This window comes from Caloenas nicobarica, chromosome Z, assembly GCF_036013445.1.
Source record: "Caloenas nicobarica isolate bCalNic1 chromosome Z, bCalNic1.hap1, whole genome shotgun sequence".
Classification (NCBI taxonomy): domain Eukaryota; kingdom Metazoa; phylum Chordata; class Aves; order Columbiformes; family Columbidae; genus Caloenas; species Caloenas nicobarica.
The window spans coordinates 18,609,573-18,635,085 of record NC_088284.1 but is presented as its reverse complement, the minus strand read 5'-3'; the positions used below and the strand labels follow the sequence as shown (position 1 = coordinate 18,635,085).

Below are 25,513 nucleotides of genomic sequence, written 5' to 3'. Positions count from 1 at the left end.
ATTAGAACAATATGCCCTGTGCCTGTCTCAGTTAAACAATCATAAAGTATTTGCATAATCACAGAGTTGGATTTACAGAGGGAGCTAAATTTCAGTAGCTTAACACAGTAATTAAAGCTTCTTCAGCCAATGGAAATAATAAAAAGGAAAATCTATTTGTTGACTTCTTTTTAAGGTAAAAAAAAAAGGCAATCACTCCATTCAAATTATTGTTAACCCTGACTAGTATCAAAAGCAATTTTTTTTTAAAGGCACACTCAAAACAATCTATTTTACAAATTTAGTATTTGTTTCTATAAGCATGTTACAATAAATTACAAAAAAGGATTTCTCCTCTTCAAGAAATGACAGCAACCAATATGATTGCCAGTGCTTAAAGAACAACACAACACCACTCAAGTGCTGGACACTGTGGTAGTTCTCCAGATGACATGCATAAATTCCATCAAACAGGCTGCTGCTGTGTTCTACAACTAACAATTTTTTAAGCTAATAAACTTCATAGACTGCCTGTGAAATGAGAGGAAGCGAATGCACAGAGTTACAGAATGAAATGACAAAAGAAGCAATGACTGTTGTAACAAAGATAACTTTGAAAGAAGTGAGCAGAGAATAAGTCTACAAGAAGTATAACATGACTGAAATCTTGTCCGTGTCTTGTCATACTAAGACCAAAAGGAACTTATTTTGATTTTCATTTTTTAAATGTGCTGGCAAATCGAATACCTGCACTGCAGACTGATCTCTAAAGTCGATCTGTATCAAAAAGTGGAAGCCATTAATGCAATCCAGAATTGCACTTAATATTTGTCTCATCTTCTTCTCCATATAATACACATCAAGAAGAAATATTGGCTCAATTCAAGACAAAAAAAAGACTGTGTGGCATACACTATCATTTTCTGTCTGGCTTATTTTTTACAAATCACTTTAATGACAACAGCAACTAACTGCTGTGAATGAAACAACATGAGAACAGTACCTCTTTACAAACCACATCTCTCTTATTATATGAATGCAAGTTGGGATTAGTCAACAGTGTCTACCCAGACTGCATGCATACATACTTAGTTCCCCATATCTTAAAGAATCTAAGAATGAGGCAGGTGCAATTTATTTTAGTGCTTCTACCAATAAAGAATCACAGAAGAATCACCACTAGCTGGGAAAGAAATGAGCTACAGCAACAGTGATCCACCTTGCAAAGGGGCACACCTGTCAGATTTCTTTCCCTGTCTATGAATTCTTCAAACTAAGCTATTAATTCCATATTAAAACTATCCAATTGTCAAAAGGAATTCCTCACTTATTCCTAAGTGTTAATCTTCCATACATTATTCAAGTCTTAATTTTGTAAACTAGTATTTCAAAGCTATTATTTTTTGAATTGACAGACTATTCTATTGTATTAAAATTGACCTGAACTCATGGGGTTTTTTTTATTTTTACCACATTGAATAGTAGCATGAAACTATTAAAATAATGATTCCCGAAAGTCTTATAAAATTTTAAATGCTGAGCAGAAATTTTGGCTATATGGAGTACCTTTTTTCCCCACAAGGGCAGCTGAGCAGTAAAGTGGATTGCCCAAACAGGTATTGCAAGACTAGATTGGATAAAGGCTTGTGCAACCTGTTTTGATCTCACAGTTCACCCTGCTTAGAGGAGGACATGGGACTGAAGATCTCCGGATGTCCCTCCCAACCTGAATCCCACATAATTTAAGTAAGCGTTATCAGAAAATCCTCAAATATTTATGTCATAATCATGGAAAAATAAAAATGATATTTTAATACAACTTTTCAGAATATTAATTGAAAAAGAAAGTGAAGCATACTTAAAATGGAAGCTATATTATAGCCATGGTTATTGTAGTCTAAATATTTTATCAACATAGAAAACAGTGGGAAAAGTCTCCCACCTCATCCTACTCTGAGCTGGAACAGTCCTACATCTTACTAACAACTACAGGGGAAACCTCTTGAACTACTTTCCCCAATTAGTGCCTGTTAAGTTTTAGCGCCTAACATTGTCCTGTAAAACGTGTTCTCTTCTGCAATGCCAAAACAACTGCCTAAAGCACTAACTGTAAGAAGCTCAAGAAGTTCAAGCTGGAAGCAGAATAAGTATGCCTTATTTTTTTCCAGCTCAGTAAGTTTTGGCAATAATGTAGTTAATATAAATAAATGCAAGTACCATAAGATCCGCAAACAAGTAAAGTTAACAACCAATAAACATTTCTCTCCACCGTGGCCAAAAATTAGAAATATTTTCATTGTTTTAAAATCACAAAAGTATGTTATTACTTTACACAGACCAAAGTTAGTGATCAGAAACACTAAACTTCCACTCGAATTATATGGAAATAAGGATCAATATAGTAGTTTAATAATGTAAGGATGCTCAGAAAAAGGTTGGACAACATGCAGAAAATACCAGTATTTTTTTTCACAATGTATTAACTTTAATTTCTATTGTGCAAAACAGTGTTGTTCAGTTTTAGTTACTTCAGTATTTCTGTTAATGTTAAGTGTGGCTTTATTCAATAAATACAAGTCATTCACAAATATAAATACTTTAATCAAATTCCCACTTTTGCTTAGAACTTGTAAAAGCCTAAAGCAAAACATCTAAAGTAAAAAATTCTTTTTGTTAGTTAAAAATGTAAAATATTAAGATGAATAAATGTATCTAAGTTCCAGAGATGCTTAAAAGAACGTGCAGAAGTAGAGCTTCCTTCCAGTAATGCAGGGAGAGAGAGCAAATTCAGCAGTGCAAAGACCACAAAGAAGAGCCATGCATTTCAGTGAAGTTACTATGCCCAGCACAGAACCATACTATTTTAGAACCCTCTTTTTAAGAAAAGTCACATACAGTAACAAAGTTCTTTGGATTGCTAAACGATCTGTTTAATTGATTCAAGACATAACCAAAAACAGATTTGCAAAATTCTCCTGACCAACTGCACCTCTTACTATTGCTATTGTTTGCTGCTAATTTTAACCACTAAATAATTAACAATCTTAGCCAAAATATGACTAAAATGGAATTGCTTCAAAACCAATCTTGGTCAAAGACTCATAAACACTTTCATAGCTTAACAGATTGCATTTCACACATCTGAAAAATTCCTTGTTTTTTCTGGTGTTTGGAGTACAATTTCTTGTTCTTTAGTGTTTCCAAACATATTATTCAGAATTGCAAAATACATTTCACTCCACTTTGGCAGGTGGTTGAAAGAGCTCATAGGGTAGTCATTTCTTCTGAAAGAGTCTGGACAATTAATATTTGTCAGCATTACTTATGACCTTGCAATTTTTAAGCAGGACTAACTGTCCTAGAATTACAATATAAGCAAATACCTTTCATTACAGCTAAATTAATGTGCAAGCTAAGGAACTGCCTGTACCTCTTCCTCCCTATTTATTCAATCACTTAGCACTCCCTTTTTCAAGCTGCTGAGAGTAATAAATGAGAGATTTGCCATGGGTCTGGCTGAAGTAGTGTGAATGCCATCCAAGTGCAACTTCAGTGCTATCCAAAGAGCCATCTTAAAAGGTCTGGAAAAGAATCACGCTCATCTGGAAGCTGAATGTGATCAGCTCTATAAAATACCAAGTTCCACAGTTTTCAGAACACAAACTGAACAAAATGTTCAGAAATAACTAAAATAATGATTATACTGTATTCAATAATGAACACCCGATGCCCTAACATAATTTTACAAATACCTACAACAGAGGTTTGACTCCAACAGCAGGATTGGATAGCCATGGAGCAAGATCCTTCCAGCAACTTGGTATAAAGTTGATTTTAAAACAAAGACTTTTAAGTGCCTATATGGGAAATAAACCAAGAATTTTGATACTTTCTCTCCTTCTAGTTCTGACATTAGAGCACCTTTTCCTTCAAGATCATAACTGCATAACTTTGAGCTTATTGACAAGGAAAGATTAGCTGAGTCAGCTTAATGTGCAACAAAGCAAGACTAAGCTAACTTGTAGCATCTTGCTGGTACTTTGTACTAAGTTGCTTCTATGTCCAAGCTGTTACACAGACTCTTACATTTCCCTTGCCATTGGTGTTACTCTATGTAAGTCTAGGAGTCCTCCCACAAAAATCACACAGGTCAACACACCTCTTAAAAAACCAAAACATATCAGCTGCAGTCATTTAAGAACTATATTGCAACTTTGAAAAGAACCCAAACAATAAAACACATGGAAAAAATACTTTCATTACATGATCTGTGCATTTGCCCTTCTCCACAGACTAAGGCCATGATTTGACACTCCAGTTAGTCTTTTACAGCATTTAAACCATTACTGAAAGAGCTCTTAAGTTTCATCATTCTTAAATGAGTAACTAGCAAGATTACATGAATTCCAGACTACCAAAATTACATCTCACTACCAAATGGAAAAATCTTACTGTCAATGTTTTGGAATTTTTAAAATTACAACAAACCAGAAGTTACCACAATTTTTTTCAAATCACATCTTGATACTTTGAAATTTTTTTTGGTAGAATTAAAACCAAGATGTAAATCAAATACATATTTGCCTTGAAACAAGGTAATATTTCAGGTTTTTTAGTTTCTACATTGTGAGTATTCTTAATTAAATCTGTTATTCATAAGAACTACTCATAATTTGGTTTTACAGGGGAAAACAGTCTCCTCATTTATCCACAGACCACTTTCCCTACCTGTAATGCCAGTGCAAATGTTTTCATAAGACCCCTCCAAAACCGATACGAGATTCAAGTATCAAAGATTATTAATATGTTTGTGCAGTCTGACTGCTGAAACAATGCCAGTCACTCCAGCAACTTTTGTAATATGGACATGTTTCTTCTTCCACTTGGAGAAATGCTAATGATTAAATTCAAGATAACCACAGAGAATTCTCCAGAATGGTAACTATGTTCTGAGAGATAATACAAAAGCTTTGAATTCCAAATTATGAAAAAATTCACAACGATTACTCATTAACTGAAAAATACACTGTCAAGCGCACATGTGTAGAAGCATCCTTTTTCTGCAGAGTGTGTCTTCCTAGCAAGCTGCGTAATACATCAACAAAGACTCAGACTAAAGAGGCGCAGTAAACAGTCAAAACTCTGAATACTTATGTAGGCATCCATTCAAAACTCTTATAGGCTTAAACTGTGGGGGCATTTTCAGGATAACCTATTGGAACAGTAAGGCTTTGGCAAAAGAGTAAGTAACTATTATTTATTTCAAGTCACGTGAAGATTCCTTGTGTTACTTAGAAGAGAGGAAGAAAACAAGCAATTTTCTTCTAGAGAAAAAAAATCTCAAAATATAAAAATCTAGAAATATAATCTAAAAATCTATAGAAAGATGAGTCTTTTTCCATCCAATCTGGAGAAAAACTGAAGTTGTGACTGGTAGTGCATTTAAAGAGCATTAAAACAGCAAAGGACACAAAACAATGATTCTTGCTTTCAAAGTCACCACAGAAGGAAATTTGGTTCTGGGGATATCACTGACCCTGAGGGCACTGATAACTGAAGGCTTTTACTAGAGCAGCTATGGGTTGCTGGTTGAGAACATATCACCGGTATCAGGACCAATGTGCCACAAAACATCAGAGGAACACATCTGAATTGTAAACTGCATTCTGTTTCAGAGACTGAAGAGGATTTATTGTTTATCAGATCCCAAGGAAAAGGAAAAAGTCACTTTTAAAGACTAAGAAAAAATGCAGGACTAGCAGAAGATGCTTGTTGAGCATAAGCTAGCATTCTTTCCTGCTTTAAGGAAGGTCTCACTGAATACTACAAAAAGCTTCGAATGGACTTCCCTGGTTTTTCTGTCTTCTCTAAAAAACCAAAACAATAATAAGGATGTGTCCAATAATGCCACTTCAAATCTGTTTCATAAAATGGAATAAGCTGCATTACAAGAAGGGCAGATTTCAAAAACTGATTCTTACTTCCATTTATAACTAGCTAAATTCTCTTTAGTGTGGAAACTAGAGAAAAGGTATGAAAATGATGTTGTTTTGTTTTTCAATAACCAGGCTGCATAAAACCAGAAAAAACCTGAACTTCTATATAAAACACTAAAAGAAAAATCACATGGTGTACAAATCTGCAGATCATGTAAGAGTTCAGTGTCTCTGGTAAAAGTACTAAGAATAATTAAAGAGAGAGCGACATCCAATTTCCCTTGTTGCCATGGGTTCAGGGGACACAGACATCCACAGCATGGCACAGACAAAGGTACTGACACTCAAAATTATAAGATTGTAACTTTATACAACCCAAGTATACTGGCAGGAAAATTCAATTTTCAAACAAATTCCAATAACATACACATAAAGGACATGTATTTAAAGACTGCATTTTACAGCTGAAATGGTTTACTGATGATTTGCATTTGTCTGTAGCAGCACAATCAGACCATTATGCAGACAAAAATCCATAGCAAGAGATCCTGTTTTAATACTATGAGCACAGAGTACCAGCATGCCGCCAAGTCTCGCATAACATTTACTGAAAGATAACTGACTGACAAGTTTTACACTGTGAATTTTCATCTTATTATTAAAACAACTCTACTGAAGTCATAAGACTTAGTTATGAGAATACAGATTTGACAATCGGGCCTTGATAGGTGCAAGCTGGGGAGTGAAGGAAGGTACATATGTGGGGGTGTTACAGCTATTTTAACAGTAACACACACAACAGTATAGAGGAAAAAAATGTTATCTGGCAGCAGTACAAACCAAGATTTAGACAAGCAAGCATGTAACAATTAAACAAAAATTTTGTCAGAGTATGAAAACTGATATTCTTGTTCTAATGAGCAGAAGCAGTCAGGATCGATTCTATACTGTATTTTAAAAAGAGAACCTTAAATACAGATGACATAGGCACCTTGGTGACTCAGAGGGAAGAGTGCCATCTACTGAGTCAATAACTTAATTATAATAAAACCAAATCACATTATTTGTCATGAAACTGAAAATGAAGTTTTAAGTGATATTTAAAGAGTTTTTTTAACGCCATTAAAGCTTTTTTATTTTGAAATATTAGTGCAATTTATGTTACAGTGATTCTATGTTTCTATAGAAGTGAGCTAATGTTTTAGCCAAATTAATACTTAGACCTAAAATATTTCTGAAAGGCTTCTGACACCTCTATTTCTAAACAATTTAAGAGCTTTAGTTTCCAAACAGAAGACAACATTTTCTGAATATTCTGCCTCTTTAAAATCCCTCATAGCTGGACACTGAATCATGAAGATGCTCAAAGTCACACATCAAATTAGGTTTGGAAATATGCCTTTACTCCTTTTTTAAAAATTATTTTAAAAATATTCTGGAGTATGGGTTTACCTATGCTGGAGGACAAAATATTAAAAAAAGAAAATAATGAAGAACTAGTGACAGAAGACATTCTTAACTTAAACTGACCTTTGGGTTAACAAACTTGTTGATAATCAGCCTGTAACATACAAAACCATACCTTTGCAGAAAAATTATCTACTTCTGGAAATATGTAGTGATCAAAGGAAGTATTTAACACTTACATGTGTTCTGTGTCTCACTCTTTATCAAATATAGAAGAAAGGATTTACCTTTGGATTCTAAATTTTTTAATGTGAATTGTAGAACACAAGTGATGAGTTCTGGATGTTTGTGAACCAATTCCTGCTGTGCCCTTTATACATTTGTACAGTGTGGAGTACACATAGAATCATAGAACTGTTCTGGTTGGAAAAGACCTTTAACATCATCGAGCCCAACCGTTAACCTAACACTGTCAAGTCCACCACTAAACCATGTCTCTAAGAACCTTGTCTAAACACTTTTTAAACACCTCCAGGGATGGTGACTCCACCACTTCCCTGGGCAGCCTGTTCCAATGCCTGACAAGCCTTTCCAAGAAGAAATTCTTCCTAATATCCAACCTAAACTTCCTCTGGTGCAACCTGAGGCCATTTCCTCTTGTCCTGTCACTTGCTGCTTGGGAGAAGAGACCAACACCCTCCATGCTGCAACCTCCTTTCAGGTAGTTGTAGACAGCAATACGGTCTCCCCTCAGACTCCTTTTCTCCAGGCTAAACAGCTCCAGATCCCTCAACTGCTCCTCAGACTTGTGCTTCAGGCCCCTCGTCAGCTTCGTTGCTGGAATCTAGTCAGCGAAAATTATTAGAAGTGAAGCATAACCTGCATTGCCAGTGTATCTTTGAAAGACATGGGTGTATCTTACATTTTGTTTCAAATATACTCTCAGAAATTCCCTCTTCTTTAAAAAATACTCAAAAGCTATTTCAATAAAGAGATTAATTAAAGCAGAAAAACATCCCACCATACAAGCTCTAAAAAAGTATCTCTTCCTCAGTGATGTTTGTAAAGGCAATATTTACAAGGAGTGAACTGATACTATCGCTCTTATTCTGTAACATTTAAGAGTAGATACAGAAACTCATTTTGTCAGTAAGTACTCCAAGCTGCTATACCACACAAAAATCAACCCTTTATTTCCACACAATACTCAGCAGTGAACCAGCAACACAGAGGAAAAAAAATACAGAACGGAGTAGAAACTCAGATATAGGTTCTGCAAGCTTCTGGACCTTAAAAATATAGCTCTTTCATATGGACAGTTCTTCCTTGTAAACAGTTTGTCTTCCACAAAGAACTCGCATTACAGTAACTGAAGGATCTGAGTAATCAGCTGGATATGGAGCTTAGACACTAGTACTTCTGATATGCCCTAATTGCTTACTGAAATCTCCTTTCAGATTTGACAATTTTAACTACTGAATATTTGACAGAATCACAACCTTAATTTCCTATTTGCCAGTAGTGTTTCTGAGAATAAGGAACTCTCAAAATAAAAAACTTTCCGCACTGGCAATCTAAAAAGCAGAAATATGCTTCAAAAGTGCTAAGCCTTCCGCAGCTTTCCTCAAGTCCAGTGGAGGTGGAAACATTGAAATATTTTACAAAAGAGCATGGTATAGACATCCTTTGTTTTTAAAAGCTTGGTTAAGAAATCTTCATATACTTACTACAAATATAGCATAGTAAAACAATAGGAAACTGCCTTACTGGAACCCCTGCAGAACATAAAAGCTGCGTAATGACTATTACAGTACTTGCATAGCATTCTCTTTCCAGTCCTTCAGCTCTCTCGTTACATTTTTCAACCAAATAGCTCAGCCTCACTTGAGTTTTATTATCTTAGTGGGAAAACACATTCAAATACATAGAGAACAGTTTACTCAACAGCAGTTTTATGATGGCTACTTTAAAAAAAAAAAAAGTTAAAAAAATCAACTCTCATTTCCTAAGATCTCATCTGTGGACAGCAAAACTTCAGAAACATCTGACCTTGTTTCTAAACTTTTCTCCAAAAAGTTGTATTTGAAAATATGAAGCAAACATGAGCTGGCAGTCTTGGATTTGACCTGACCACATGTAACAGGAAATTACTTGGTAACTATTTGGGAAAAATAGATGGATGCAAGGAGTAAGAAAACACCAAGATTTTGTTTTGACAACTATAAAATTATGTGTCACACAGTGTTAAAGGAGTCTATACTACTGAAAAACACAAGTTTCTCAAGCTTGGTTTCAGCATATAAAACTAGGAACCATACATGCTGTGACAGCCTTAAGGTCAAAACGACAGCTGAAAAAAAGGAGATGTTAGTGGATTGTATAAATGAAGTTACTTACCAACAGACCAAGTTCTTCAAGATACAGAGTCCAAATGCACACTTTCATAAAAATCATACAACCATTATGGACTTCTTTTCTGACGTAGTATTGACAGCCAACTATTCTCTCTCTTCCTGCTCTGTACTGACATGGTATGATTTTCTTTCCCCTCCATACACACACATACTCACACTCATACTCACCCACACCATTTCCTCTCATCTTCAGAACTCAGGCTGTGTAGAGACTGAGGAAGCAGAAAGGAGGATGGGAAAGCATGGTACATCAAGATAAATTCTGGTTGCTGGAGACTGTTCCTGGGATTTAGGGAGACAGCAACTGCACACTCTACCCAGGGCTGCATCCATCCCCATGAATCCCAATCAATCATTCAGTGCTCACTGTGAATGCTGATGCCTGTCTCAAAGATGTCAGGCACAGAAATCTTTTTCAACAAAGCTACCACAGCAAACATTGTAGAATGGGCTCTGAAGATTAAGGCAAGGCCTTCCTTAGCAGGCTGTTATCCATTTGGTAATTTTTACTAAACTGCTGCTACTTCGGATCTTTCAGCTATAAAGGTAAGTAGCAGTGAGCAAGTTAATTTGTTCATTTTTAATAAGAATTTTAGTCATATGCAAGTGAAACTCGTTACACCAATTAAGAGAAAGGGATTATAACAAAATAGCTAGCAGGCTTGGAGAAGGGAGGTTCAGCCCACTGCAAAGAAGAAAATGGTCAATCTCAACCAAGGGCAATTGAGGAGAGATAGCTTGCTATTTATGAAGGGGAGGTCTTATACAATACAGATACACTGAAGGCAAAAACTCTAGAACTGGAGTGCTTAAGGTTTTCTGAGTAGACAAATGCAAGAAAAAGACTTGGATCAATATGATTTGGAGCTTTCTATGTTCACGGTATAAAAATCAGTATGAAACCAGGACAGCTCTGGCCCAAAGAAAGAGAACTGCAAGAAACTTAAATATTTTATACTGTATTAATATGATATTCAACAGAAAAGCAGACATTCACATATACCAGACAAGTGATTTAGAAAGAAGCATTCTCTCCTCAACATAGCTCAAGCTTACATGCTTAACAGCCAAGAAACACCCACGAATATAGCATCTGAACCATAATTTATGTAAGCGTTTCTACTAAAATCAAGGTTTCAATCTCATTTTCCTCCTGATTTTGCAGAGTTGCACAAGCCTTCAATATAAGAGATAGTCATGGCCTTTGGTCTGTTATATCTTTATAATCCCTTTCCCTCCAAATATTACACTAAACAGCCTCTTCACATATGCAAGTATCTTTGACATTGTGATATCAGACATAATTTTTCTTTTCACTCTACTCTTTTCCTTAATTTGCATCCAGTTTTTAACTTAGTAACTTTCAAAGTACTTTATCGGCAAAAATCACAGTATTTGACACAATGGAAACACTGATTCCAGAAATTCAGTTTTCTGTTGTGTGCTAGAAAAAACTAAACACTGACACAGTAATGCTAAAAGACAACGTGGGGAAAAAGGTCAACTCAAACCTATTACCAAAGCATCTTGTCTCTGAAAATACACACTGATAAATGCCATCATATGCTTGCCATTTACAAGCATCCAATAAATTTACAGTTGTGTATGAAATACAAAGTTAACGTACATATATGAAGAAGGTTCACACAATGAGGATTGTACATACACTAAGTATGAAAACATTTTCCCTCTGAGCCTCTGAACAGACCTTACAGACTGCACAATTTCTAACTACGCTCAATCAAGGGACGCCAGCATTTCCAAAGGCAAAGACAATGGTCTAGCAACAGAAAGGTTGAAATTCCTTAATAAAATACCCTACGGGGATCGAAAGAATTTTGAATGAGAAAAATCTTTAACAGTGGAGCACGGGTCCCGATTGCCAAATCTTCCACAGGACTATAGAGTAGCACAAGAACTAAACTCTCAGCCAAAGGGCCTTGATGAACCCTTCAGCTTTGTTAGCTTGATATATACGTGAAATGAGAGATAACTTCGGAATGAATTCAAGTACTACTTATTATACATCTATTGTCTTAAAATTTAAAAAATAAAAATATTTTTAAACTACACATTTGTTTTACACTGCTATGGGTCTGTGATTCCAAATAACTGTTTAACAATAGAGAATTCTGTTTCTACAGATTAGGTGATTTTAGAAATAGGACACTGAAATACATCTGTATCACCAGTCCCACAGAACACTGCTCCAGACCACCTCACAGAAAATTCTTCCATACAGCTGCACTGGACACTTGGGGAACAAGTGATTCAAGATCTGCGTGGAAGAAGAATCTCTTTAACATGTAGCAGGGGAGCAGAGGATGCACCTGAACCTCAAGGATAATGGAAAAAGCTTAATGGCACACATCATTTGTAACATATAAGAAGACCATTAACAGTGACCTTTACCAGAAGACGTAGCTCAAAGTTAGGTCACTAAAGTAGCAAAAATAATTTTGCAGGTTTAAAGAAAACATCATTAACATTCTTATTTTCCTTCCTAGTTCTACAAAAGTCATATTACTAACTAAAGTCACAACATCCGTGTGGCAGGAAAAAAAAGCAAGCAAAGTCAGAATAAATGCCTTTTAAAAATAACACTATGATATTGTAAAAGAAGTCCTAAGTACTACAGTTCTAAAAAGCGATGTTCCAATGTTTCAGGCTGAGGAATCCACAGGGTTTCGTTTGATTGTTTGTTTGCTTTGAAGAGTGGAAAGAAAAAGAAGTTTTGGTGGTTGTTCCCCACGCATGCGTGCACACATACACAGTGTCCTCGTGTTCCGTCCCCTCCCTCCCATACACTAAATCTAGTTGTTATCACCTGTAAGCAAGAATAAGAAAGTACTCTGTCCTCTTTATGGCCTAAGTCCTTCAATATGATATACTTGTGCAAGGTTGGGATTTTTTATATACATAATCGTGCAGAGCCAAGTTGATATTTAAGGCACTTGGCATAAACATGGGAGTTTGACTTATAGATTAAATTGCAGGACCGCAGCCATAGAAAATACTCTTCTTGATAACTCACTCAGCAGAACCACTTAAAGAGAAGTTACATGTATGGAGGTCATAGGTAAAGGAAGGCAAAATCATAAATTATTCTGATGGCAGAAAGGTCTTTTGGATGAGGCTGAGGAAGATGAAAATCGTCTTAGATGCCCCATTGTATAATGTGTCTGATATCTAACAGCTAAATGTTTTTAGACTATGTTCCGGACTTTTCTAATGGTCAGAACAGTTGTAATTTCTCCATTAAACATAAATAAACATATCTAATTTATTGAAATAAATTGCTACATGCAACAAATAGTGACTTTCCTGCAATTAGAATGCAGTATATTTCACTGCATTGTGCTACCACCAAAAAAAATTTCACACTGTGGTATACAGAGTACTAAAGGAAGTCTTAACCTTCAGGCAGGCAAATACATACTGAAAATAAATACCTCCCCTCTCTCTGAAAGAAAGCAAGTTCAATACAACATACTTTCACCTTAAAACTCTTGGTATATTAATAAATATAAATCAATTGCTTCAACTGAAAGCTTCAATAAACCATCAAGAATAGAACAGAATATTTCAGTTGGAAGGAACCTACAGTGATCACCTAGTCCAAGCAGAGGAGCAGCAGAGGAGCAGCAGAGGAGCAGCAGAGGAGCAGCAGAGGAGCAGCAGAGGAGCAGCAGAGGAGCAGCAGAGGAGCAGCAGAGGAGCAGCAGAGGAGCAGCAGAGGAGCAGCAGAGGAGCAGCAGAGGAGCAGCAGAGGAGCAGCAGAGGAGCAGCAGAGGAGCAGCAGAGGAGCAGGTACAGAAGGTCTTCCAGACCAAACAAAGAATGCTTTCACCATGCATGATGAAAAACAGATGAGAAGAAATAGATGCAAAGGTGATGAAAACTTCTGTGTTTTATACCTGGTCAAGATCGGTCTTTGCAGGACATTACTTGCTTTGTATACAAAAGTAAGTACAGCATACTTGAGGGGTTATTTGCAAGGTACAAATCAGGTACTTAAAATGCATCCAAAATAGTTTCTCACCACAGCTTTCAGCTTGCTTCCACTAATCAAACAGAACAATTCTGACATAATATAATATTGAGAAAATGCACTATTGTAACATGTGCTCAAAACTTAATGACTGCTGGTACAATTTTGCAAGTCAAACTAACAGCAACAACATACATAGCAGTTGACATCATGGGTTGACATCACCCAATGGCTCCCCTCAGTAGATCTAATATTTTCTGTCTGTAATTTACCATCCTAACTATACATGATAATACATGTAAAAATAAAGGATGCACCTCCCTACTAATTTTACAAGTTGCTGCACTTACATAAAATTTAATGTTTATATATAATACGCAAAACTTAAGTACAAAAAAGCTTCTTTAACATAGAAGTATTTTTATATACAGAAGTCTTGTGCTATTTTTGATAAATAGTTGCAATTGATCTTGACCATTGTTCAAGTCTAGTTCAGCAGTACTTACAACTGAAAGCCACTTCTCTCTAAGCTAGAAAATGCAAGAGAAGAAAAGCATATAAAATATCCTGTACAAAGGATCTACATGCAATACTGTGCCAAAGTATCAAATACTAGAATACCTGTCACTGTTGACAAACTATCATTTTGACTCACTAAAACATACAAAATTGCTTGAATAAGAGTATTGCCTGTTGAAGAAGTGACCAGTCATTACTCAAAATAAGACAACTGCATATAATTTGAAAAAAAAAAATCTTGATTAAATTTATTAGCTTGAGGTACCATTAGCACATGTGTCCAGGAGAGTCATGTACATGCAACAGCATTTGGCTATTTCCATCATGTTCACAGACTACTTCAATACAGTTTTGAAATACTATAAATAGGGGTATGTATATTAAGAGCTTAAACTAGGAATGTCAAGAATTTTGCATAAGTACATGTGTGGACAATTAATAACTGCTGATCTAAGAAAGATACTTGATTATGCAGTATTAAAAGACTTTTTTTTTTACCCACCCTGTTGATAATGTTGTAATTGCTGTTCTGTATTAGCCTAGCCAGTACAAATACAGCTAGTAAAGCATGAAGAGTTACAAGTCTAGAAATAAGTAAAAGATAAACCATACAAAAGCAGAAATTGTCACATTTGCTGAGTATTTTCTTATATGTAGCATTCCCACATGCTACTGTTCCACCTGCTGATAACAGGTCAGTGTGGCAACAGAAGAGAACAGAAAACAAACAATGGTTGGAAGAACTGGAATATAGTGTGTGAAAGACTAAATCTACACAATACTTGCTAGTCATTAAACGTGTTTACAGTTTCATATTTAATTCTTTACAGTTAGCCAGACCATCGTTTCTTCACATGCTGTTGCACCAGATATTCAGTTTATTCTCAGTTTTTTTTCTCAGTATTTGATTTTCAGCAACCATATTTTCCAGTGTTCACTTCATATAATAAAGACTGGCAAACACACATCTTTAGAAAAGTGTCAGTTAAAATGTAATTGAGAATGCAGCACAGGTGGTAATTTAATTATGAACATACTAAATGTAAACAAACGCAATTTCTTATTTTCTTCATCAAATGTATTACTCATTAAAATGTTTTGATTTGAGTTGAAAACAAGAGAGTTTGATTTCATTTGAGATTAAAGAAAAATTTTATCTGTTGTTCAGCAGATCTGATTTCAGAATCAACTTTAGTACCGATTACCTGAGCACACACAACCAGACCAGCATAGCAATTACAAAATATTCAAGTATGGAAATTTCACTTTGGATTTTTACTTTACCTTCATCACCCAGTTCTTTCCAAATTTTAATAACCTGTTAAGCTGCATTGCATCATGCATTATGAAAGATAAACTAAACAGCTACAACTGCAGACATGAACTACAACTTATTTCTCTACTTGTGACAATTCTGTAATATCATCTACTCCTGCCTATTCACAACTGCTCTTTGACTGGAAAATTTCCAGACATTTTGTTTCAAGTGTCACTTCTTTGCCGTAAATTCATTAATAAAGCAACAAAAAACAAAACAAAAACCAGCCAACCAACCAAACAAAACAAACACCAACATCAAGAAACCTCACACCTGTAAATAGTGCTACTCACTTGGGAAACTACTTTTAACCTACTGAATATACCTAAATTAGTTAGAAAGTGACCTATTTGTATGCATCATGGCTGTTATTAATTTCATACATATAAGGGTGCTACTTCAGAGAAAATACCATCCCTAAGTTGAAAACGGCTAAGACACTCATGCACCTAACTTCATTAATCCACATTTTAAAGCTGCAAAATAGTTCAAAAAGTTAAAGTAGCATGGAACAAACAATGCTCACTTTAGGTTTTACATGACTGTTTCCATAATTAAAATGAACAAGCCATGAGCTCAAATTGAAATCTTATCCAGATCCTACTGAAATAATGGGCATGCTGCCATTGACCTCAAAGCATAAATAATCATGCCCTTTGTTAGGACAGATTGGTGCAAACTAGCAGAAACTGAAGAATACTGAATACTAAAATTAAATTGATATGATGCTACCACTAAAATAATTAATTTACAACCTGTGTCCTAATTAAAAGCACATGTTTTTAAGGTATTCTTACGTAGAAGCAATACAATAAAATGTAACTATAAAGTTGAGATAAATAGTCCAGACCAATGTTTAAAATGTGAAGAAAACATGAAAATGTAGTATATAGTCATGTGTGGCAGAGCGACAGAATTTATGCAACAGATCACAGACGAAATCCAAAACTGGTGAAAATACAGGGTAGAAACTGGCCTAATATGTTTTTCTAGATTGTCAAGAATGAGGAGCACAGCTACTCACTTGGATATGTATTATTCTGCCAGTCATTGTAAGGTGTGAAAATAATAACAGCCCTGATACTGTACTTAAGCAAGAGAGGGGGAAAAGAGAAAAAAAAAAAAGCTAGGATTCTGTTCAGACTACTAAGAAAAATTAAAAATCAGAGCTTTTTGAACAAGTCTATGTTCTTTATAAGAAAAAAAAAAAAGGCAAAATATGACATTTCAAACTGCTAGAAAGCCCTTCCTCAGACATCTGGCCAAGCAGTAACTGAGTGTTCTAACAGATATCCCAAACTATTGCCACCAAACATTTCCTGGAAAATCTATAATTTGAATAGTTTTATGACCCTTTGTGTAACTCAGAAGGTAAATGCCTAGAGAAAAAAAAAAAAAACACAGGGGGGGAAGGAGTGAGATAGAGCATACTAAAGTACTTTTCATTCATTTTTTTTCCTTTGTAGTAACTATAATGTCTAAAAGGAAAAGTTTTATTTGTAAACTACAGCAGGCATTAATATACCATTACTATCAATAGGAAATGTAGTTTGATACTTTATGGATTTATCTCAATGCATTTCTCATTACCAAAGGTTTCATTGCCTCATTTAGAGAAAGACTTTAACTGGGGGCAGTAAGGAGTTGCACTGCCCACGTTGTGTGCTGGTAAATATTCTCAAGTTTTCCAGTTCAGGAAATCATTAGGTGTGTAACCAGCTCCACACAGTGAGCACATCCTAAGAGACGTTTGTGGGATTACACTCAAAATTTCTGTCTTCAATTGAGATAGGAGAATGTTATTTGTCTTTTTACTAAGTATCAAGTATTTCAATCAATCTACCAAAAAAAAAAAAAAAATTAAACAAACAAACAAAACACCAGCTTTCAGACTTGAAGTCTCCTGTCAGAGCATGAAAGTCTGAGCTTTACTCCATGACACTGGTCAGTCTTCTGTATTTGGTATTAAATAAAACACATTTTGAACACATTTTGTCCACCTGGAATGCATTAGGCAAACTCTGGTTATACCTTATACCTTTTCCACCCTTCCACCCCCACAGACTCAAATTTTACAAACTAAATCAGAATATACATCTTCTAACTAAACAACTGTAAACTAGGAATCAACTAATGGCATCAGAAATTAAAAATAACAGCCTTTTTATTTATTAGAAAACATTCCACTCGCACAGTGTGCTTGTTAATTAGCTGCAAATCACCTGCTGGTTGACATTTGCCATGCAATAACCAGCTTTTCAGATTCGCATTCTAGCTACTTTGTTGTTCCATGTGAGTTCCCTCAAATCCCACAGAGTCTATTTGATTCCTTTCAGCTACAAAATCTAGGAATAAATTATAAAGATACAATTTACACCTACCTCCTCCCCCAAAACCAAAAAAAATTCACAGCCAGGAGTGGAAACCTGAACAACATTTCAGGCTTTATTCAGGTGGGGGTGGGGGAAGGGAACAAAAAACCAAACCAAACCAAAACAAACCTCTCAACAAGTAAGTGTATAACTGTCATATAAAGAGGAATTATGTAATATGCCAACTGATTCTATTACTTTGCAACTCTTTCATATTTTTCTCTATAGTCTGTGTTATCTAAGTGGATTTTCTACCATCATTTCACAGCCTACAGCCTCTTGGCTCACAAAAGGACACAGAAAATCAATCAGGGAGAATTATCCACTGCAATCTTTGTATATGTTTTCCCTCCACTGAACATGCAGGGCTTGCAATCTTGGAATGTGGCTCTAGACCCATATATATTTAAAGCAAATAATCTACACACAGAGATGCTGTATTGCTGTAATGGCTCACGGTTGTCACGCTGCGTCCCTCAGCCACAACTCTTCTTTTGTCAGTCTTATAGTGGTAATTCCAAGGAATTGCCTTAGGATAGTGAAGACCCACAAAATGTGTTTTGACAGAAGAGTATAAGAACTGTGGTACTGGCACGGTATCTAGCAACGTACTGATTCTGTCAGTGGTCAGCAGCAGATCTCTAAAATGGAGTGAAGGAACATGTCATATACAGATACTCAGGTACAAATATTCCTATCATGCAAAGCACAGTGCAAACGACTTGTAATACTTTACTTTCCTCAATCTGCTGCAGCAGAGTCCTAGTACATTTCAAATTTGTTGGGATTTTTTCCAAATGCATCATTTTGAATACGCAGATAGATTTTTCACTTACACCCCTTTAATTACCTGAAAATATAGAGGCATGGGGAATTTAGTGTTATTATTTGGAAAGTGGGCTCCTTGTACTTTAAATACCTACAGAGACAGACATTCAGAGCAACATATACATCTCAGTTTTTCAACCCTCTGTCTCAGAGGAGTAGTCTTATACACGTGGTCTCCAGGACACTAAATCAATGTACAGTCTTACAATTTTTGCACAAAAAACAACTAAGGAAAACCAGCCTCCTGTCAGGGGCTTAAATTCACTGCAAGGAAGTCCAGTAGAACAAGTTGAAAGGCTGTATAAAAACACAAGGGTGAAAATCACTTAATGGACTACAAGTCAAGGAAGTAAGAAGCAAACAAATACAACTGACATCAGAATTACTTCTTGTAATCGGAGCCATTCTTATTAACAGAGGGAGAAACCACAGGATGAGGATCAGAGACAGGATTTCATGGGAACAGAAATGCTTGGGATGTCCAAATTTATTGGACAAGGCTAGGAAATCGTCCTGACAGAGCAACGTGAGAGTGCATTGTATAGAAATCTTTGCAACACGTTAAGAAGCCCAGGATAAAAGTGGAAAAGTATCTCAGAAAGAAGCCTAACAATCTTGGACCTGCAGGAGAAAAGGAATGTGCAGTCCTGGCTGGCCCTAGCTCACTACCAAGGGCTTCAACTAGTACAGAACCTGATGGGGAAATGTTAATTTTTATTACAGAATACAAGTATACTACCAACCTATAAGCAAGTGACATGTAAAAGGGCAAATGTGTCCATAAAATACATTTCCTTTTAGGACTGCTATCAGGACAATGTAAATACTAAATCATTCCTGGCTGCCTACAACCCCTTAATGCTATAAAAAAAATTAAAGGCATGATTGTGGTGAGCTCTATACAGGTATGCAAAAATGAAACAACAAGATTTTGCCCCTCTCAAGTATCTACAGCAATGCCAGAAGCATTTCAGTTCTTTAGATTATGAACCACAAGATTTACAGGGGTTTAGGATTGCTACCATATACATATGCCTTCTGCCCCCTTAGAAGAACTGTTAGCACTGGCCTGCACAAAAGCTGCATATCTCACAAAGGAGAGTATACCTTGCACATGAGGAAACATGAATGATGAACAACGAACTGAAGCACTGTGAAGTGAATTTTGTACATGTACAATAAACATAAACCAGTTCTCTAGAACTCCTCTCCTTGAAAGATTTGAAAAAGCCACCAATTCTGTCGTATTGCTAATGCCTCCCACATGGTCTTCAGCACTGTTGCTAGAGACATGTTGTGTACTAATACCAGGGTTAATGCTAACAGCAGCCATATCACGCTGCTTAGCAATACATCTACTGAACTACAAGTACAGTGGTACCTAGCAAAAATAGATGAGTCTGTATTAAGAGAGAGCTCATTCCTTGTCTCACAAAAAATTAACATGTACAAGCCCATTTAAAACCCAGAGAAACAGGAAAATTTTACCATCTGTGGTACTGAACATTTTTACTGACACCAGTCTAACCTACAAATCAAGATGTATTTGGCTTAATCGGTAAGAACATCTTCTGGTCCCAATTCTTTATTCAAGCAAACAGAGATTCCTCAAACAGAGTATGTCAGTTAAGTGAGGCTGTGGAATAAACTTGCTAAAGCAGTAAACCACTCCTAAAACTAACTCAAGTGCACTCCAAGTAAAAGATTTTTGTATTTCGAGACGTAAGTCCTTAATTTCTGAAGCTGCATCTACATAAGTGCATCTCTATGAGTACCAGGGGGCGGGGCGGGAGGGGGAAAAAGGATAAAGGTTTACAGCCTCAAAACTAAAACTTCATGAAGTCTTCTGCATGGAATCACTTATGCTCCTATAAGAGCACTGTAGCTGCATCAAAGAGATCTTAATGCTTTTGTCAAGCACAGTGGATTCAGTTTTCTTTTTAAAAAACATAAAACGAACTCCTGGTATGCGATGCTACCAATAGGAGATGACATTTCATGCATCTGTTTAAAACATTTGTATCTCAAAGACCAAGTTCTGCCCACTTAGAGATACAAACATGGGCATCTCTGCTTCCCCCTGAAACCTTCCTCTCTATGGGCTGTTGGGTACACCTTTAGCTTGATCTACTGACACAACAGGAGGCAAACTAATAGCTCTGGATCTTCCTTCCCAGCAGGAAAAGACCCCATTGCTGCAAAGTTTAGAGAGTCAGTCACACATGTCATCTGGAAAAACAAGTATTTAGTACCTGGACAAATCAAATGAACATCTTAAGCTATATAGAAATGTAGTACTAGAGAATTCTTAGGGGGTAAAAGAAAAAAAAATAATGGCATGTTTTAAATTTCATCATCTTCCACCTCTGCCACAAAGCGTAACCTAGAACGCAACTCTCTGGCTCTCATCATCTGTGTAGGTGCACAGGAAAAGGAATAGTTTTGTTCATAACTTATATGCTTGCAAGTTAATCAAGGTATTGCTGAGGAATTCTGCAAATCCTACTGTATGATCTATAAGATCAAGAAAGGGAAACAAATGATTGAAATGGAAGGGAAGCTGAGTTAAGTGCTCTTTACAAATAAGTAGCAATACCAGGGTACATTGTGATCTTTGAAGTTTTGTGGTTTTAAGGTAAATTATGGAGTCTGTCAGCCTTAAAGAAGCTAAACCAGACCAAATACTCACCATACCGAGTTGAGAATGCACATTACTTTTTTAAAAAATCATATTCATGCAAGTAATACCATATTTCCATAACCACCGCTTTGCTCTCCTGACTGGAAATCAGGCTCTTGCTTGGACCAGTCTCTTACCTGTCTTATTTCTTATTATCAGCTACGAAGTTTTCTGCAACCCCCTACCCACATAGTAAAAGTAAGCACTCAGCAGGCTGCAGGGTGCCTGCAGGACCACAACAGAGAAGCCCATATACCAGGCACACTGAACAAAGGTAATCTCTTGCCCAAAGATCAGTGGCTTAGCAGACATGGCAACGTCTCCATGAGACTTCTTAGATTAGCCTGGCATGCCTCCATGCATGCTTATACAATTACTAAGGCCCCATAATGAAGAATAAAATAAGTCCTTAATATTTACTACTTCTTACTGAAAAAAACTTAATTTTCAATGGGTATTATTCACATTCTCTGAAAACTTGCTCCTTTTGCAGTTAAAGGCCTTCAAGTTAGCACTGACTTAAGCCTTCATCTGGAACGCAGAACTGTTCATAATTATGCTGGGAGCATGCTACCTGAACAGGGAAGACAGCAGAAAATATACAGTAATAAAGCACAACAGTGAAAGAAAATAAACAACTGTGCTTTGAAGTGCCAGAATAACACTAACAAAACATCAAGTTATTCAGTCATGACAGCAAAAATATAGTGTTGCCAAGGTAGCTTATACATACATGTTGGGAGCTTCAACTGACACAGCCATACCACCTATGAGTTACACTCACTGCCTAAATTATATTAGTAAAACCCTCATGTGTAGCACAGCTGTAAAGATATATTTAATTTCACAAGTGAGCAGCCCTAGTCAAGGAAGTACTTGTATGCAAAAAATTGAGCATAAATGAAGGCCTTTGTGAAAAATCAAGATCTTGGACTGTAACTGTATTTTATTTTGAATTTCATTCATTTTTCTTTATTAGAGATTTTAGTACTTTTTAAACTTCTCAGACTATAGCAGATCTCTAAATGATTCTGTCATTTAATCACCCTAATTGTTACTATGTAGTATTAACAACCCCACGTTACAGTTATATTTGAAATACGAATACAAAAATACATGCAAGTGATTCATTAGCTTTTCTTTCTTGCCCCCCCAAAATGCTCCTTATACAAAACAAAACCAAGAAAAACCACCCATCTGAAAAAAAACCCAGACACTTTTACACCTTCTACACAAATGCCACAAAATATCCATTATTTTAATCAATATGTAAAGATTTTCTGCAGCGAAAACAATTATTCCACAAATAGGTCACATACAAAGCAGTACACAATTTGTCCTGGAAACCAGAAACTATAATAAAGGATCCTAATCCAAATTAATGCTGCTGCACCTGCTGCTATTTAAATGAAATAGAGATGAAAAAATAAGCAATGGGAAAAGTGATCTCCTAATGAAGTACAGTTGCCTACCCATAACTGCAAAGGACAAACAGGAATACGTTTATCAGAATTGCAAAATTACAGTGCAAGCTTTTTGGAATTGAAGCAAACAAATGGGTACATATGCAGACTTTGAAACTACCTATTAAAACTGTCAGTTCTCATCTTCATTAAGCACAATATATCCAAACAGCTATAAAGTAGATTCTCACATTGCCTGAATTTGTAAGAAGCTGGTTTTCAGCAGAAATACCAATACATTAGTTGAGGTCCTGGCTTGAAATTCTTATAAAAAACATTATATACAGCTAATAAAACGTTTGCCATACTGTTTCATACTCCATAATCTTATGAATTCTTTTCAATCATAAAAGTATAAAATGTTCAATAGGATCCATCTGTTCTACTGTCATATTTTGCATTGGCCATTATGAAGTGAAAATAACAGCAGAAGCAAGTAATTTGCAGATCTTTTCCAAATTCTTAATCTTTATTTTAATAGTCTGATATATTTAAGGCAAGCCATCTATTCATTTTCCTCCTCTTAAGATTACCTACCAATTATATTACTTTACAACGAGCCTCTCTCTACATATATATGTAAGGCAAGAACAAGAAAGCTATAGAAATAAAATAAAATAAACACAATACTTATAATGACCATACCTAGTAATAAGAACCGCATTATCATGGTGGGCAATCCCATTTTCTGGAATGGTGTTTCCATCACTTTGGTGGGAGAGAATGGATTTCTGCCACTTACAGAAGCTATCGAGGGACTTGTCTGCATGGTGGTTTATCTCCAAGTTTGGCTGCAATACAACATGCATACCAGAAATGTTCCAAACAAATTACTAAGGTCAGTTGTTAAGCCTTTTGAAAACTAAAATGGGACTATAATTAGAAGCAGTGGTTTCTAGGAATAAACTCTTCTTGCCAAATTTTATCTCCGTAAAATCTGACCCCAAGTTCAGCTGTGTATTACTGAACAGGCATTCTTTCTGTTCCAACTTTAATAATGATTGTGTCAATTAAAAAAAATCAGAATATCAGAATATAAATCTAAAAATAAAACTGACGTTCCCAAAGGTATATTAATAATCACCTGAAGTAAGAACAGATATATTTGAGATGATACATGAGGAATATTCCTTTGAACTGTTTCATCTTGATTAAAGTAGTGAAAGATTACAAGATAGATTTTGTACTCAGATGCAGTCAATTCAAGCAATAATTAAATATAATATATATATTACACAATAATGTAACTTGTATTTCAGGTATATGAAGCTTAGTGCAAGAGCTCTTACCTGATCTTCAGTGAGGACAATTAAACGTGTCACTATAATATTCACAACGTTTCCTAGACTGGAATCACGATAAAGTTTGGCAACCTGACCTCCAGAAAATAAGAAAAGGCACAAAGTCAGACAAGAAACACTACTTGTTTCCTAAACGCTTAAAAATTAACCTCTCACTCAATGTAATTTTGTAATGTTAATTATCATTATCACCTGAATAAGAGTTATTATTGGACCAAAAAATGACCATTCAATAGAACAAACTTCTTGGGTCACACTTTTCAATCAAAATTGTTTATACCTTGTTTCATAATTCATCCAACACAAGGAGCATTTAAACTGTTGACTTAAACAGAATAGAACTGTATAATTTAAATGTAATCATATGAATTTAAAATTAAAGACAAACAATTTAAAAGTGATCACAGTGTACTTCTTGACAGAAACAGTACTGCATTTTCCCCCACAATGCCAACATTTGCCATATTTCAATTATTCATTCCTGCAAGCATTATTCATGCCAATAAGTAAATACTTTACAGTTGCTTTATCATTTCAGTACGTGCTTATTGATATGAACACAGAGAGGGATGAAACTTACAATATTCATTACACTCAAAATGTAGTGTTCAATGTCTTTGCGACCATGGTATCCCACCATCATTTTGTCTGCTACTACCAGCGTTTCCACAAACCGTTCAAGGCTTACTGATCTCTTCTGTCGACTATGACCACTTAACGTGTCATTCACTGGCAGTGAAGTTGGAAAAGCAGATGCATCACTCATCCACCAAGGTTTACCACTTCTTGCGAGGTCTTCTAGGAGCCAAAATAATTAAACACTTCAGAGGGATCACTAGTAAAACTCATTCAAATGCAACTGGTTTATGTTGAGATTACTATCTTCAGGCTTCTAAAAAGAAGTCTTTCTTGAGGCAAAGAAAAGTTAAATTTGTTATATTTTTTAAACATTTGTTTAAAATACCTTACATAATGGAAAACCAACTTTGAGGTCTTATATTCTCAACTCTCCCTAAATTGACTTGGAAACATAAATCATCAATATTCTCTTAATAGACCTGATTCTTCACATATACGTTAATACTAAAGATTAGTTATAATTAGCCATAAGGACACTTCAGAATCTTAAGGCTAAGAACAAGATAGATATAACATTAGGAAAAAACATAGTGGAAATTAAAAAATTCAAAATTCAAGCTAAAAGGTATCAAAACATACTAAAGAATTAAATACACTGATAAATGCATCAAAAAAAGCTTTTTCCCTCATGTGAAACTCTGTAATGATTAGGTAATTATGCTTACA

The 25,513-nt window shown here is 35.6% G+C and overlaps 1 protein-coding gene across 2 annotated transcripts in view; it reads right to left on the bottom strand.

Annotated features, from left to right (window-relative positions):
* The window catches only part of ADAMTS6 (ADAM metallopeptidase with thrombospondin type 1 motif 6), a 152,091-nt gene that overhangs the window by 106,209 nt on the left and 20,369 nt on the right, over positions 1-25,513 (bottom strand). For both annotated transcript variants that reach the window (XM_065655824.1, XM_065655823.1), the window contains 3 exons: positions 24,789-25,006; positions 24,197-24,280; positions 23,553-23,698 (listed from right to left, as the gene is read on the bottom strand). In XM_065655824.1, coding sequence (XP_065511896.1) covers positions 23,553-23,698; positions 24,197-24,280; positions 24,789-25,006 — 448 coding nt within the window. The remainder of the gene's footprint in view (positions 1-23,552; positions 23,699-24,196; positions 24,281-24,788; positions 25,007-25,513) is intronic.